This window comes from Biomphalaria glabrata, chromosome 2 (assembly GCF_947242115.1).
Source record: "Biomphalaria glabrata chromosome 2, xgBioGlab47.1, whole genome shotgun sequence".
NCBI lineage: Eukaryota > Metazoa > Mollusca > Gastropoda > Planorbidae > Biomphalaria > Biomphalaria glabrata.
Window position 1 is genome coordinate 60,581,406 of NC_074712.1, and position 15,640 is coordinate 60,597,045.

Consider the following 15,640-nt stretch of genomic DNA (forward strand, 5'->3'; position numbering starts at 1 on the left):
TTCCGTATCTCAAAATTAAAAATAAATATGTAGCCTGCTAGATATCTAGAATCTAGATACATAATTTTTTCTTTAGTGTATAAATCTATATCTAGCATTTAAAATCTAGTTCATTATATTAAGATGTGTAAATTTCAGAATCTTTCTTTCAGTTTTATAAACAGAAGTTTTTGTTACAGATCAATAGTATTTTATGCTGTGCTGTAGTTGATGACACTGTGTTGCAAAAGTTTGATGCCTGAGAATCCCAAGCAACAGTGTCAATATTGTAGGATTTAATTATAGAAAATACTAATACATAAAATTGCTGGTACATTGCATCAGGTCAGAATATATAAAATACATCTTCCTAGATCTAGCTGTTGCATATTTCACAGCTTAAATACCCATTCTAAATGATAGATTTTAACGATATTATTATTAAAAGTTGATGTTTACCACAACTTAACACTTTTTCACTTTACTTATTTTACTACTATTAGATCTATATAGTCTAGTACTACTACTGACTAAAGTGTCTACTGAGTTACAAGTTACAACTTTCATTTTGATCATAATCATAATGAATGATAATGAACTTAAGACTTAGACCGTAGTAGTCGGCGTAGTTTAGATACTAGATCTAGTCTAGAATATAGATTATCATTATGATTATAAGTCTAAGACATAGATGATAGATCTAAGTCTAAGTCATAAGAATAATAGTCTTCTTACTTCTATAATAGTATACTATAAGTATAAGATAATAGACTAGTAACTCGTAGTAACTGTCTGTAACTCAGTGTAACTCTAGTGTCTCTACTCACTCTAGAGTACTCTAGACTAGATGATGGTAGATGTATAATGATAATCATAATAATGTATATAAATACTAAGTGAGTAAGTCTAAGTAACTAACTAGACTAATAATAATTATAATAACTATTAGTAATAGTAAATAGACTAAATAGTAATAGCCCTAAAGTCTAAAAGAACTATTACTAATGAGTAATGTGAGTAATTTTTTAATATTATAATAATTATTTTATATTTATATTATATAATAATATAGATCTAAGACAAAACTTAGTACGAATATTAGTATATAAGTATATAGACTATGACTGTCTGTATTCTATAATAAAACTGTGAATGAGCGATAGTAATAAAAACAGTTCTTACGCTTGCATTATTTTACTCATTTAGAATTCTATATAATAAATTTAATAATATATTCAATATCAATAATATAAAAATAAATCATTAGAATTAGATCTAGTTTCTAGATTAAGTATAGTAAGTAAGTATACTAATATGGTGTACATTATTATATTACAAACTAGTCTAGTAAATTATGATCTTACTCCGAGTTACTGTAACTGTTTAATTCTCAGTCAGATGTTCTTCTTCTAGACTAGACCTAGAGTTAGAGTCAGAGTAGGCTAGGCTGACTAGAGATCTTGTCTTATCTTATATAATACAGACGTTACTTCAAAAAAGAAGATGATTACGTCCTACGCGTCATGCATTTAGTCATGCATATTAACCAATGACTTAAATTCTGCCAAGTCACTGGTTTTCCTGGCTAGCTCAGGCAACCCATTCCATGCTCTAATAGCACTAGGGAAGAAGGAGTATTTGTACAAATTTGTCCTAGCATATGGGACGAGGAATGTGCCTTTTACTAGATTACTAGATTATGTAGTTTAGTAGACTGTAGAAGACTATTGTTTAGTGTCTAACTAAACTAGATCTAGAGCTTTACTCTGACAAGTATACTGTTACATTCACATATTAGACTAGAGTCTGTTTAACTTCATTTTAGGAGACATTCCTGCACTAGATTTCTAGGAATGAAACTGCTTTTATTCTGGACAATTTCTATTGTTACATCCACTATAACAAAAAAGTATGCCATATAAAATATGTTTATATATAAAATATATATAAAATATATATATATTTATATGTGTCTAGTCTAGATTTTGTTTTTATTTATTTATATTCATTTAGTCAAATTTAGTGTGATAAATGCTATGATTTTTAAGCATATTTTTGCCTTTTTTGATCTGTGATAGTATTGAAAATTACTATCAATCTTATCTTATAAAATACAGACGTTACTTCAAAAAAGAAGATGTTTACGTCCTATGCGACATGCATCTAGTCATGCATGTTAACCAATGACTTAAATTCTGCCAAGGTGTCATAGCGCGAGAAATCTTTTAAGTTAGAGAGGAAGTGGAACAAATTTAGAGAGTTGTTTTATATCATTTTTAGTGAGCGGACATGTATAAATGGTTTGATTTGCTAGACACAACGTAATTTTCTCCATTTGAATGGTTTGAGGAGAGTGTGTTATTTCCCTTGGATATTATTTGTTAATAGTGTTTGATATATATATTTCTCTTATTGACTTCATGGACTGTAATTACCCCAGTGGCTTATGGCTGGATGCTCACTAGTATACTATTTTCTTATATTTTTACCTTTAACTATCCCTTAGCACATTGAACTATTGGGACATCACACAAGATCTGTTGACAGTCTTTCTTCACTCCTCTCTGTCTTTTGGCTATGATATAGAATCTCTTTTAGGCCATCCTTTTATAAATGTTATCTTTCCATCACTGTGTCTGAAAGAAGGTTTTTGCAAGCCTTGTTGACCTTATAAAAATAATATATATAGCCATAGAGTTTTAGTTTGTGTTTTTTTGACAGTAGGTAGCAGATTATCGTGGGGTCCTGTACTAATCCTTCACTAATCTATTTGATTGTGATGCGATATTTGTATGTGATACTTAAGATCTTTCTGTAGCATCTCAGTTCCATTGCTAGGATCCTCCTCTCTAGTTCTACAGTCAGTGTTGAAGATTTGCAAGCATATAAGATGTGGCCATGACAGAGGAGCACATCGGTCTTATATTTTATTGATGTAATAAACCTGGTCTGCTGAAGTACACCTTGCTCAGATTGTGTTATAGATACAGTTGTACTTTTACGCTTGTATAGTCTAACTTAAGCAGCAGAGCCCAAACACAACTCTACACACCATAGAATAGTCCAAGTATTCAAACCCATAGTCACACAACCCAAAATATAGGTGTGGCATGTACCCATTTGACAGTCAATCTAAACCGTAGGCAAAAAGAAAAAAATATTTCAGATCTACTTCAAGTTTACAATCAGGAACTTTTAAAAAGTTATTTATAATTGTATTTTTGTTTCATTTAAGATTTGAGATTACATCATGGAAAGAAACATATATAACAACTTAACCTCATAGGAGAATTGAAAGTAAGTATATAATTTATATTTTATTAAGTTTTTTTTAATAATGATTGATTAATAAGATATTCTAGAAAGTAAAAAAAAATAATCAATGTTCAGTATGTTGCTAAACTACTGGATGAAGTTAATTAAAAATTATATATCTTAAGTTGTAAGAATTGCTTTAGTTTTCTTTTTTAAAAAGTCAGGTGCCCAGAATGGGGTGGACTTAGGAGGGCCCCTAAAAATCCTGAAATTCAAAATCCCAGTCTTCGCTTAGATTTGAACCTGGGACCTCAGGTTTGGAAACAAACACTTAACCACTCAGCCACCGCTCCCCCAATCATAACAATAAACATATATATAATTTGGTGTTAAACCAAAAAGATTGCCTCCGGAATTTAACAAGCAGAGAAAAAAAACTTTTTCTATGAGTTTTTTTTTTTTTTTTTTTTTTTTCAAGTAAATCTTAAAATGAGTAGCACAGGAGAAATCAACCCAGTATAGGGTGTGATATCGCACCAATATTGACTCTTTGTTTTTCTTGGTCCACAACTATTCTCAATGACCTCAGCCACCGATTTTCTCCTTTGTCTTCTTTGCTTTCTTTCACCTGGCAATGTTGTAAGAGTCTTTTGAAAGGCTAATAGATCTTGTCAACACAATATTTTAAAAGCAGTTATATGTTGGTCAATGTAAGCTATCTAGTAAAACTGTTGAAGTAGATTTACAGGTAGTTGTAATAAAATGTTGATTAGGAAGGAAATTAGAGTTTTTAAATCCCAGACAAGCCAGCCTAATGAAAAGGCTATTCATTCAGTTAAATATCAAACCCATTTTATCAAAAGTTTGCTTATTACAAAGATATTTGCAGACCAGCTTATTACAATTGATTAAAAATTAATATTTAAAATGTTTACTGATATGCGTTTGAAAATTGTTGAATTTTCGTAGACTTGAGACAGTACAGTATCAAAACCATGTATTTATCAGCGCCATTTATAGTGAAGGATATAAAGTAGTTGAATGAAAGAAATATCCATATCATTTCCTTGTACAATGTCATGAGATTTGTTTCTTTTGTATTGATTTCGTGCAACATTGTTTACAGCTCTCATTATAAGGTCAGCTCTTCATCTATTCCTATGACACAAATAGTTTTATTCCTCAACCAGGGAATTGTGCACCATTTTAGCTCTCGAGTTTGTGTTTGTATTGTTATCACAGTGCCTTGAGCCTACATTTTGTTTGTTAACAGCACTTTATAAATAAAATTATTATTAAGCTTGCTTGTATTTCAAGAGCAGTGACAAGTCTGCATATGATCCCTTGTCTATTTTGAAATTCAGCTTCATTATGGGACACACAATGATTTGGTCTTTTTATGATATTCCTATCTGTCATTCATTTGATTTTTGGTTCAGTACACAAGTACACAACCTTTTATCTCATGGCTGAAATGAAAGCTTTGCAACAACAGGGGAAAAAAAAGATATAATTAGTTTCAGTTTAATTATCTCCAGTGACAAGTGGTCTATTTATAACTTTTCAATGAACTTCTAAATGTGGGTTTGTGTCATTTTGAATAATCATTGTCAACTACAGTGTAGCCTAAATTATGATTTTGATTTTAATGTTTTGAAAATTTCAGGGTAAAAAAAACAACTGTTTTAAAAAAGTACATTTCTTTTAAAGTTGTTTAGGATTTTAGATAGATGTATGAAGATCTTGAACAGAAGCAATGTTGTTATAGTCATCTTAAAGAGAATTCTTTCAATACAACTTCAGGCAGTTTACAAGATATAGGCTTGATAGTTATGAGATTCTTATAGAGAATTTTTGAACTTTAAATGAGAATAGGTTTATCACAATTAGTTTTGAGTGTTCAGTTATTAAAATGCTAGGACTGTTTTGAAATTGCTTTATGTTATGCCTGGAACTGCTACTTTTTTTTTTGACTTTGTGCTATTCTTTATTACAACAGACCAGGACTACACATTTCAAGAAGTGTCGTCTCGCTTGTGAAGATGTGAATTCAATGTCAAAATACAAGATGTAAATTATCAATTTATACATTTACACACATTGTCCTTGTGATAAGAGAATCTCTGACCAACGAACATAAAAGACATTTAAAATCAGTTCATAATTACCATTCATCATGGCGGCATTAATGGACATAGATAAATTGGAGAGTCCTGAAATGGAGAATGGAGGTGGCCTCTTTGCACCAGATGTTGGTGACCTTGACATGGGAGCATTGACATCAAAGGTAAAGTAAGGGAAATACAAAAAATATTGTTTTTTATAGTTCATTCTCTTAGAGGTAATTTCGGTGCCATTTTATAGCATTAAAATATAAAAAAATATAGTTTTATGAATTATTATGTTGGCTTAAAATTACATGTGTAAATCATGTTTCCTTGCGTAATCAAACTGCAGGAGGATAGACCTGCTAAATTTTTTTTTTTTAGTCATTAGAATAGGTTTCTTTATTTCAAAATAACAGAATAATTTTTTTTTGCTGCATTTTAGGAAGTATTGTTTGTAAGGGTCATTAATACTAGATAATTCTGTCAATTCTGACAATGAATACATCTGCCCTGTGAAAATATTTCCAGATGGCGCTTGTGAGTCCGACCAATGAGGAGTTTGAGATGCTGCTGGAAGATATCAGGACAAGAATCATGGACACTCAAGGGGAGACAATATATGAAGTTGGAACAGGGGGTAAGTCCAGCCTGGTAACATCTACATTGTTGAGTGGGGAGGAGTTGTCTCCCGTGTTCATGGTCAATGTACACATTGAATAAGAAAAGAATGTAGAGTTCTAGATATTGAATAAAACTTTCCTTAATAAGTAACTCTTTCTCTGAAGAGTTTCTCTTGACATCTTTAATGCTAGAAGCAAGTGAACCTAAATGACAAGACTTTCCATTTATCAAATCCCTCATTCTTACTATACTGTGTCCATTTCCCAGACATAGTTACCAAGAAGGAGGAACTGTTCATTGAATCGGCAAAACTTTCTTGTCACCTCTATGGTATCTCCCCTCCCCCCTTTCTGGAGCTTATTCATGTTCTTTGGTCATCACGTTCAATAAATCATTAATACTTCTTTCTTTAAAATCTTCCTAGTCACTAGTTTCACATAAAAGTGGTTTGAGTGCTGGGACAAGTCCCAAAAAGCCTGTGGAGTCTTGGAGCGCATGAGGCACCCTGACCGCACTTCCCTGTGGTGGAGGCTGTCCAGGCCTGAGCAAGCTATTATAGCACAGTGCAGGACAGGCCATTGTCCTGTTGGCTCATATTTCTCACGGCCATGGCCAAATTTTGATTCATGGTGCCCCCGCTGCGGGGAAGAAGAGGAAACCATGCCTCATATTCTGTTTGACTGCCCCAGACTTGCTGATCTCCGCCTCGACAGGTTTGGGAAACCAAAAATTCTCGACCTGTATGGCGACATTGATGCACTACACAAGACAGCAGGGTTTCTGTCCAGGGCTTTTGCAAGAGAGGATTTGAGCCTCTCAAGCCCTCACTCAGATGTAGTTTGATGATGATGATGATTATGACTAGTTTCACATGTTCTCAAGTCTATATTGATTGTATGAATGCACAACTATCCTACAGTCACTGTTTAATAGATCTACACAGATCCAGATCAAATAACCTTTCATCTTTTTGTTTTACATTATAATGTACAAGCATTACAGTTTTCTTCTACTGTAAAGGACAACTATATTATTTTTCTTTGAAAAGTTACATTCTGAATTCCTATTGCGTTAAATAACTTATGAAAAGTTACATTCTGAATTCCTATTATGTTACATAACTTATGAAGAGTTACATTCTGAATTCCTATTACGTTACATAACTTTGACTAGCACATTGTTATAAACTTAACAGAGGGAGACAGACCAGGTTTAAAGGATGAGGATTATCAGGCAGCAGTAGCCACCTTACAAAGTATATCCCAGACGTTAGATCTTGTGTGTGTTTTACTGAGGGAGAGGACAGCAGAAGAAGGCAAAGTGGCGGAGTTTTTACTGAGGAAAAAGTTAAAACAGGAAGAGTTTATGGAAGTCAGGTAGAAGTCGCTCATAATTTAATAATCACATATGGAATTATTTTAAAATTAAATGCTTTAACATATCTCAAATAATGAGTAGTTTCCCTTTGATCATTATAAATGATTTCAGTCTCATAGCTTGTTAGGTAGAGGTTTGATAATCCTTTTGCTTCTCAACTTAGAATTAAAAAAAAAAAAAATTAAATCACAGCAACCACTTTCAAAATTTTATTTTAGTTATTATAATTTGATTTTTATGAAGTAGAATGATTTTTAAATGTTTTATTTTTATGGATTCTCATTTTTGGAATGACCAATAAATGAAGCACTTAGAAGCTTTTACGGATATTTGATAATGAATAATTTTAAAAACAAATAAAATGTTAATCTTTTTCAGATTGATTAAGTTACATTTAAAGAACACTAGACTGACTCAATATATGTCATATCTTTACAGAATAGCTGTAGTAGGGAATGTAGATGCTGGTAAAAGTACTCTGCTGGGGGTGTTGACCCATGGAGAGCTGGATAATGGAAGGGGAGTGGCGAGACAAAAACTCTTCCGTCACAAGCATGAGATGGAGTCTGGTCGCACCAGCAGTGTGGGCAATGACATCCTGGGCTTTGATGCCTCAGGGAATGTGGTGAATAAACCTGAACATGGCCACCTGGACTGGATAAAAATCTGTGAAGATGCAGCAAAAGTAGGATCCGTTCCTTCTTCTTAGCTTTACAGTATTAGCAGATTATCACTGGATTCTAATTACATTTTTAGAAACATAAAATAATGGACTTGTTTGAAATACTCTTTATCCAATAAAATGTTGGAGAATGAGTATTAGCATTAACAGTGGTAACATAACAATTCAAAAACAAAAAGCTTTAGACTTGTATAAAAGTTTTTTTTCAATAATATAATACAGCTGCAGTTGGTCAGAATTACTTAAGCCACATTGTGTTTCATATCTCAGGTTGTTACGTTTATTGACCTTGCTGGCCATGAACGGTACCTTAAAACGACAGTGTTTGGCATGACAGGACATGCGCCAGATTTTGCGATGTTGATGGTAAGGTTGGCATTGTTTTATTCGTTTTTTAATAACATTATTATTTTTTTGTTGAGATTTTATCAAATTTGCAAGGAATATTTTTAAAGCGTACATTATGTATTAAAAGATTTTTCTCATACTGATTCATCATGTTTTCTAAACAACATTTATTACTTTGGAATATGTTGATTTTATTGCTGTTGAGGATTAAATTTAAAAGCTGATGCTCCAATGTATTTGTAAAAAGTATTACATTTTTTACCAATTTAAAAAGTATAGTTACATTATATTTTGGTGTCAGAGCAAGGTTAACTTTTAAGTAGAGACTTGATGGTTAAAAGTTGTTAGCTGTAAATAAACATTATTATATTATACTAGAGTTTACATTTTTTCCTCTTTGTGTCATGTTTAATTAGATTGGTGCCAATGCAGGTGTGATTGGTATGACCAAGGAACACCTCGGCTTGGCCCTTGCCCTGAATGTGCCAGTTTTTGTTGTGGTGACCAAAATTGACATGTGTCCACCCAATGTCTTGCAAGAGACCCTTAAGCTGCTGACCAGAATTCTTAAATCTCCGGGATGTCGTAAGATTCCTGTCTTAGTCCAAAACACAGATGATGTTGTAGTGACAGCGACTAACTTCACATCAGAGAGGTAAGAGGGAGAGCATTCAGAAAAGTTGTAGAGGAGATCATAATTTTGTCGAGATGTCCAAAAAGGTTTGAGAGACATCCCTTTTATGAACCAGGAAAGGATTTTATCCCGTGGCCAGGATTAGGAATGAACTAACTGTGCAGTAGTTTCCAAATCAGTCAGCTCTTAATATAGTTTTTCTTCTATAGGGTGTGTTGCTCTGGCCTATCTTTGGAAAATGTTACTAGTCCCAGTTTTTTTTGCTTCCGGAACATGTGTTGTCTCATTTAGTTGTGTCCAGTTTGAAGTGAAAAATATGTTGGTTGTCTCAGCATAGCCTGTAGTAGACATTTATTTTCTGGAAAGTTGGATGAGAGCCGTCCATTTTTTTGGTTTATTCTACTCACTATTAGTTTCATTATTTCTTTCCGGATAGGGAGGAATTTTCATTCTCCCATATTTGGCCAGTATTTTAAATGTGTTCTGGGATCCATTGGAGAATAGTTTTCTTTGCTATTGAGGTTTACAAGAGCTGTCCTGAGTTGTTTTCATATATGAAACATTAAGAGTTTTTCAAGCTTTTAAGGACTGTTTTGGCATTGGTTAGGAAGACAATCTAGCTGTTCAGCATACTCGGGTGCTTTACTAGCTTGGTAGCTGCTAGTTCTAGTGCTCCCCCTTTCTTCTCTTTGTCTGAGATATCACACCAGAGGCAATGAACTTTTTCTACTCTTTCTATCTCAAACATTTTTTGTTCACTTTGTATACTATTGATTTTAAAATGCTAAATTACTAAAATAATATAAATATTTTGTTATTAAGGAAATTACCATTTTCAGATGCATTTTTGAAATGTTTTTTCCTGTTTTTCTGTTTTGTATAGAAAGGATGCAATGTAATAAACATAACAATCAACTTCATGCTTATCTAAGGTGATTGTTTTAAAAAGTGCCTATCAGTGTTCACAAAATATCAATAAATCATTTTTCAATGTTATGAAAATAATATAATAGCTGTAACGCTAGTATTCAATTATACAATAATAAAAGGAATAAAAACTTGACAACAGTGATAATACTTGGTGTTTCTTTACACTTTACAAAACATAATTATTCTTTATTTTCTGTGAAGAATTATTTTAAAAAATGATAGATACCAACCATACTTGATTTAAAAAGTATTTGTACTGTAACTGTTCCAGTGTAATAAGTAACGAGACCATAAATGATCTTTTAGAATGTGTCCCGTCTTTCAAGTGTCAAATGTCTCCGGTGAGAATCTTGATTTGTTAAAAATGTTCCTGAACCTTCTGTCTACCCGTGTCAAGTGTGATGCCTCACAGCCAGCCGAATTCCAGATAGATGACACATTTTCTGTTCCTGTAAGTTAAAGTATTTGTTAGTGAAATTTGGCTGTGTAAATTTAAAGATAGAGCCGAGGAGTTTAAAATGGGTGAACTATTGATAATTTTGCGTTTTTCTTCTGTTTCCTATCAGGGTGTAGGAACTGTTGTATCCGGTACTCTGTTACAAGGTTGCATAAAACTTAACGACACATTGCTGCTAGGGCCAGATGCTCTAGGTCAGTTTCAGCCTGTTCCTATCAAGAGCATACACAGAAAGAGAATGCCAGTGAGAGAAGTCCGAGGGGGTCAGACAGCATCATTTGCTCTTAAAAAGGTTTCAGTATTATTTCATAATTATATCTAATAATATTCAATAAGTTTATGGAATTATGTTCTTAAAATCAAATTAACTACTCAATATATGTGTAAGAACAACATGCAAATGTTAAGAAAATTTAAGAAAATTTTATTTTATTTTTGTTTAGAACACTTTGGGAAATTTTGTTTTTTTTAATACTAACTTAAAAAATATTTGTCTATTAGATCAAACGAGCCTCTATAAGGAAAGGAATGGTCATGGTGTCCCCACGCTTGGAACCAAAGGCATGCTGGGAATTTGAAGGCGAGATTCTTGTGCTACATCACCCAACAACAATCAGTGTTCGTTATCAGGCCATGGGTAGGTTAAGATTGTAGTCAATTTTCCAAATGTAGATTTCCAATAAGTCTGAATTCAGTAAATGTCACTCAGGAATGTTCTTGAAAACATGAAAAGCATTTTATCTTTGTCTTATTTGGAAACCACTGCGAAGTTCGTCTCATTTATTGGTCTAGTCATCTGAACGCTTCAACATAATAATGAGAATGAGGAAGAAGAAGAAGAAGAATTTAATCTTGTAACAAAACTATCTGAAAAATAAAGATTTAAATATCTGATGAGGGTTACTATGGCATTTAGTATAGCTATATTTGTTAAATCTGCTTGCCATCAGAATAAAATATTAGAAAATCAATTTCCGATCAACCATCAGCTGATTATTAACAAGAATTTGGGGTTAATTAACTTTTTGAATTCAAGTTCTATTTAAGTGTATTAATAGAAATTTGAATGTAAGGTGTACTGATGTTTCCTTTTTCACCATATGTAATGTCATCGTTTCAACAAGCTTTAGCTGCTGGTCTTTGAGAGCCATTGATAGATGGAAGTTTTGAAATATAGAAATTCAAAGTAGAAAGAAAAAAAGATTTAGGACATTCATTTTAAGAAGGAAAAAAAAATAAATATGTAGCTTATATGCAATTTAACTGACCTATAGTTTAGTAACTTGAAATTTAACTATTCAGGATAACGTAGACACTACTTCTAAGCAGTGATATAATAAGATATAACTAAAGTCCTAACTGCTTTTCCTGCTGGTAATTTAATTATAATAGTACTTACAATTGTATTAAATCAAATAAGTTCATATTGAGAAAAAGAACTAGGTTTGTCTGAATTTTAATCAAATTCTAGAAATAGAGATTTAGGACAAGAGTAATAATGCAAATTAAGAATGCCCTATAATTTGATTATTGTTATAAATGATAAATGTATAAACTTTTATATAAAGATTTGTATTTGTTGGGTGATGTTTATAGTATTCATAAGCTACCTGAATTTGACATGGGTATTGTTAACCTTTGTTAACATATTTATGTTTACAAATGTAATCTGTGGCTATAATGTAGGAAAATATAACATTGTCTAGCAAGAGAACATAACATACGAAGGGCTGTAAGTGTAGACATATGCAGGGCAGTAACAATCTCCTAAACATGTATTTGGCTCCTAATAAAATGAATTCCCTTCTTGGTTAAAAGTAAAAAAAACAACTAAAGCATCATATGATTTCTATCACATTCTTCTTAATTTCAGTTAGCTTGCTTCTATTTTTATGCTCTAGCTATCTTTGATTGGCAAAATATTAAGATCACAGCTAGGATTGCATAGCCTCATAAATTTTGCACTCCTCCTTAATCTTTGGACTCGAAGACAAGCCTTTTATAATCTTTGTTATTTTATACTGTATTATCTAGCTGAGTATGTGCTTGGACTTTACAGGCTGGTATCATACTGTCTGGCTTTGTGTAGAAGCTTAAGTTACTAATTTGATTCAGAAATAGAGGGGGGATGAGGAAGTTAAGCAAGTGAGTATCAAATAAATACTGATGTTGATGTATTCACTTTTGTTTCCAGTTCACGTTGGCAGTGTGCGGCAGACTGCAACTATCATAACCATGACTGAAGATCATCTCCGGACAGGCGACAAAGCTACAGTCAGATTCCGCTTCATCAAAAACCCAGAGTATCTCAAAACAGATATGAGGATGGTTTTCAGGGAAGGCCGGACAAAGGCAGTGGGTAACATTACTAAACTTTTCCCCCAGGTGAACGCGGTAGCGCAGAACACACGCAACCAGCGCTCCGCGAAGAAAGCCCAGCAGGAGAACACTAAACATTCGGTGAACCCCCAGAATGAGCCTCAGAAAGCCAGCAAGAGAAACAGAAGAGCCAAGAAATTTGACCTTGAAGAGACAGAAGTCAAAGAGAATGGTGCTGCTAAAAGCACCGGCACTGGTGATGCTGGAGTGACCATGTTCTCACAGTCTTCGGTTCCTTTACCCCCTATAGCGTCAACATCCACAGCGGCAGCAACTTAAATCAGTTTCTTTGTTAGTTTTGTGTAACCTCTATTGGAATAGTGTATGATAGCGTGACACTTCAGATGGTGTAAGTGTAAGGTAAAAGAATGCTTAATATTGCTTCAGGATTTTGAGAGATTTACAACCCATGGATTAATTTCTAAACATTAATCATCTTTCACCCTAAATTTACCAGCGATCAAAAAATTGTTTGCCCTTTTTGTCAGACATCTACATAGTGTATCATAGTTTGTTAAATGTGCATTCTTCGGTGTCATTGCTAAAAAACAATTCTTGTAGTTAACAAAAGAAATACATCTCCACTAGTGAATGTTGAGTGTACTAGACAGAGTTGAAATGTTGCGATTGTAAACTTTTCATTGAAAGTTAACATCTTTTGATGTCTTGAAATTTTTTTTTATTGTATTACACCGGTTAGTAAATATAGTAAATATTATTCCTATGGACAGCTTTTTTTTTTCTATATTCTAAGCCTTAAAAGGATTTCTTGTTGGAGTGTTTCATGTTTCATAGAACTGCTTTAGTAGAAGATGTAAAACAGTTTCAACATTGTTAGCAATGTTAGCAAGAAATGTCTAGTGAGTTTTTAAATGCATCTACATTGCCCCTAATAGATTTCACTTGCAAGCTGTCCACAAGATGATTGCATAAGAGGTCACTGTATCTGTTCTTGTAGCCTGCATTTTGTATGTTTGTTGAATGGGTTATTGGTTTGTAGATAGAATATTTACTACAGGTGTGGTTTTTAATTTTCATCCACCATGTAATCTCAGCATATATTTTTTTTTTCAACCCTTTCCTTGTTTTTTTATTTTCCCTTGTTTGTTGTTTGTTAAATCCAGTCAGACCAATACATAGATAACCTTATAGGTTAGTTCAGAGCTTGCCACCTTTTGTACTAGCAAAACACTTGCTAAGGCAAATTGACATTGTGAGCTTTGTTTTATTTACAACATAGCATTGTATCCCTTTCTTCTCATCATGGAAAGTTCTGCTAGTCCAGTGGTTCCCAAACTTTTCCCTTAACGGAACACTTCGCACTTTTTGAATATTTAGCAGAACACTTTGCTTATTTTTTTTTAGAGAGTTTAATCCACATAGTGGCCTACTAGTTAATTATTACAGTAGTTTGTGGAACATTTATTCAGGCCCCACTGAACACTAGGGTTTCGTGGAACAGGTTTGGGAAACACTGTGCTAGTTTATGATATTATACATATATTTCTTTAATTTGTGATGAATTAACACACAAAGACAATCGTAGTACAATGACAAGAGATTGAATTGATCAGTGTGTTCTCAAGTTGGGCAATTATCTCAAATGTTTATTCTTTATACATTTGTCTGTAGTCAAAAATTTTAATGTCATAGTTTCAAAGTTTGATTTTTATGCATTTTGGAGATTGGATTGCAAATGTATGCCCGTGGCATAGTGTGTGTTGAGAAAAGCTTGAGATCAATTGTTATATATAGTATGTGGTACATGTTTGGTCACAAGTGGGACTGGTGGACTTATTTTGAACTCTTGTCAAGGATAAATACTAATGCTGTTTAGTTAATCCTTTGAATTTTTGGAATAGCTATTTGAGTACCTAATATTTCCTAAATTTCAAGATTCCATTTTAAAGAGTTTAAATAGAGTTATAGATCCTAGTTTTTCTAGTGGAATCCTAAGCCCTATTTTTTTTTTTAAATGATCACACATTGTAATTTTAATAATACCAAGCTACCTTATCTTGTAGTTATTGGTATGTCCATGTTGGTTTGTTTTAAAAAAAATTTTAACATGATTTGCCTCCCTTTGTCTGGTTTAACATTTTTACCCTGAAAGTTGTTTCCCCTTACATAAAAAAAAAAACAAATTGCCATGTAATTATTTGTTAAATCTTATTGACCTATTTACTTGAAATTGTTATACTTTACTTCATCTTTTAACTATGGAAACAGAACCTTTGAATGTTTGATGCCTGACAAAAACAAAAGTTTACTATCATATCAATGTTCTACATGGAGTCAGTCACCCAGTCATACATGTTGCATCTTCCAGTCATATTGACTTGACACATGTATTCAGTTGGATCCTTTTGGTTGACTTTGTCTGTTTTGAAGCATTAAATCCATCTAAACACTTTGAATTCAAGAGTTTGAGTTTTCTGTGTGGAAATTAAAAGTGTGGCGTTTGACTTGATGATTTTTGTCTAGTCATAGGTAATGAGTACACAAATAATGAGTAATCAAATAATCCTTAGCAGTCATTACTACTTTTAATTTTTTAAAAACTTTTTTTTATATAGTAAACAATTTTCTTTAAATTGGGGGATGGGGGAGGAATAAGGTTGATAATTATATGAACTACAATTGTTAAAAAAAAAATAAAAAAAAGAAACAATTATTAAAACAAAACATGACTAAACAATTATTCTTGTGAATACATGATGTAGGTTGTGTGACCCTTCAAACACATCCAGCTTCTGTCAAGTATTTTTACAGTAAAAATCTGATAGCCCAGACCAATACCTTGCAATGCTACATGTCCACAGTGGCATAAAAGTCTTATAAGGATGCGACACCATATAGCTGCAGTTATT

General features: G+C 32.8%; 1 protein-coding gene and 1 long non-coding RNA gene across 5 annotated transcripts in view; one reads left to right on the forward strand and one right to left on the reverse strand.

Moving 5' to 3' along the window:
• The first annotated feature begins 156 nt into the window (after window positions 1-156).
• Window positions 157-15,187, forward strand: LOC106053511 (GTP-binding protein 1-like). Of its 4 annotated transcripts, XM_056021763.1 has the most exons (13): window positions 427-992; window positions 1,805-1,888; window positions 3,215-3,276; window positions 5,234-5,521; window positions 5,871-5,979; window positions 7,159-7,339; window positions 7,779-8,025; window positions 8,293-8,388; window positions 8,787-9,025; window positions 10,241-10,385; window positions 10,501-10,683; window positions 10,893-11,028; window positions 12,586-15,187. In XM_056021763.1, the coding sequence occupies exons 4-13, from the start codon at window positions 5,411-5,413 to the stop codon at window positions 13,047-13,049; spliced, it is 1,911 nt and encodes a 636-aa protein (XP_055877738.1). In that variant the 5' UTR covers window positions 427-992; window positions 1,805-1,888; window positions 3,215-3,276; window positions 5,234-5,410; the 3' UTR covers window positions 13,050-15,187. The 4 variants fall into 4 exon arrangements, with proteins under 4 accessions (XP_013064524.2, XP_055877738.1, XP_055877739.1 ...); XM_013209070.2 differs by lacking the exons at window positions 427-992; window positions 1,805-1,888 and adding an exon at window positions 157-324; XM_056021764.1 differs by lacking the exon at window positions 1,805-1,888.
• Window positions 13,871-15,640, reverse strand: part of LOC129924788 (uncharacterized) — a 50,209-nt gene continuing 48,439 nt past the window's right edge. The window contains exon 2 of the long non-coding RNA XR_008776715.1: window positions 13,871-15,205. This is a non-coding gene — a long non-coding RNA (uncharacterized LOC129924788). The remainder of the gene's footprint in view (window positions 15,206-15,640) is intronic.

Excerpts from the sequence above, each read along its gene's own strand:
- LOC106053511 (XM_013209070.2), top strand. The coding sequence starts at position 5,411 with ATGGCGGCATTAATGGACATAGATAAATTGGAGAGTCCTGAAATGGAG. Across the intron at positions 8,026-8,292 it reads TCTGTGAAGATGCAGCAAAA|GTTGTTACGTTTATTGACCT; the intron begins GTAGGATCCGTT and ends TTCATATCTCAG. Across the intron at positions 8,389-8,786 it reads CAGATTTTGCGATGTTGATG|ATTGGTGCCAATGCAGGTGT; the intron begins GTAAGGTTGGCA and ends ATGTTTAATTAG.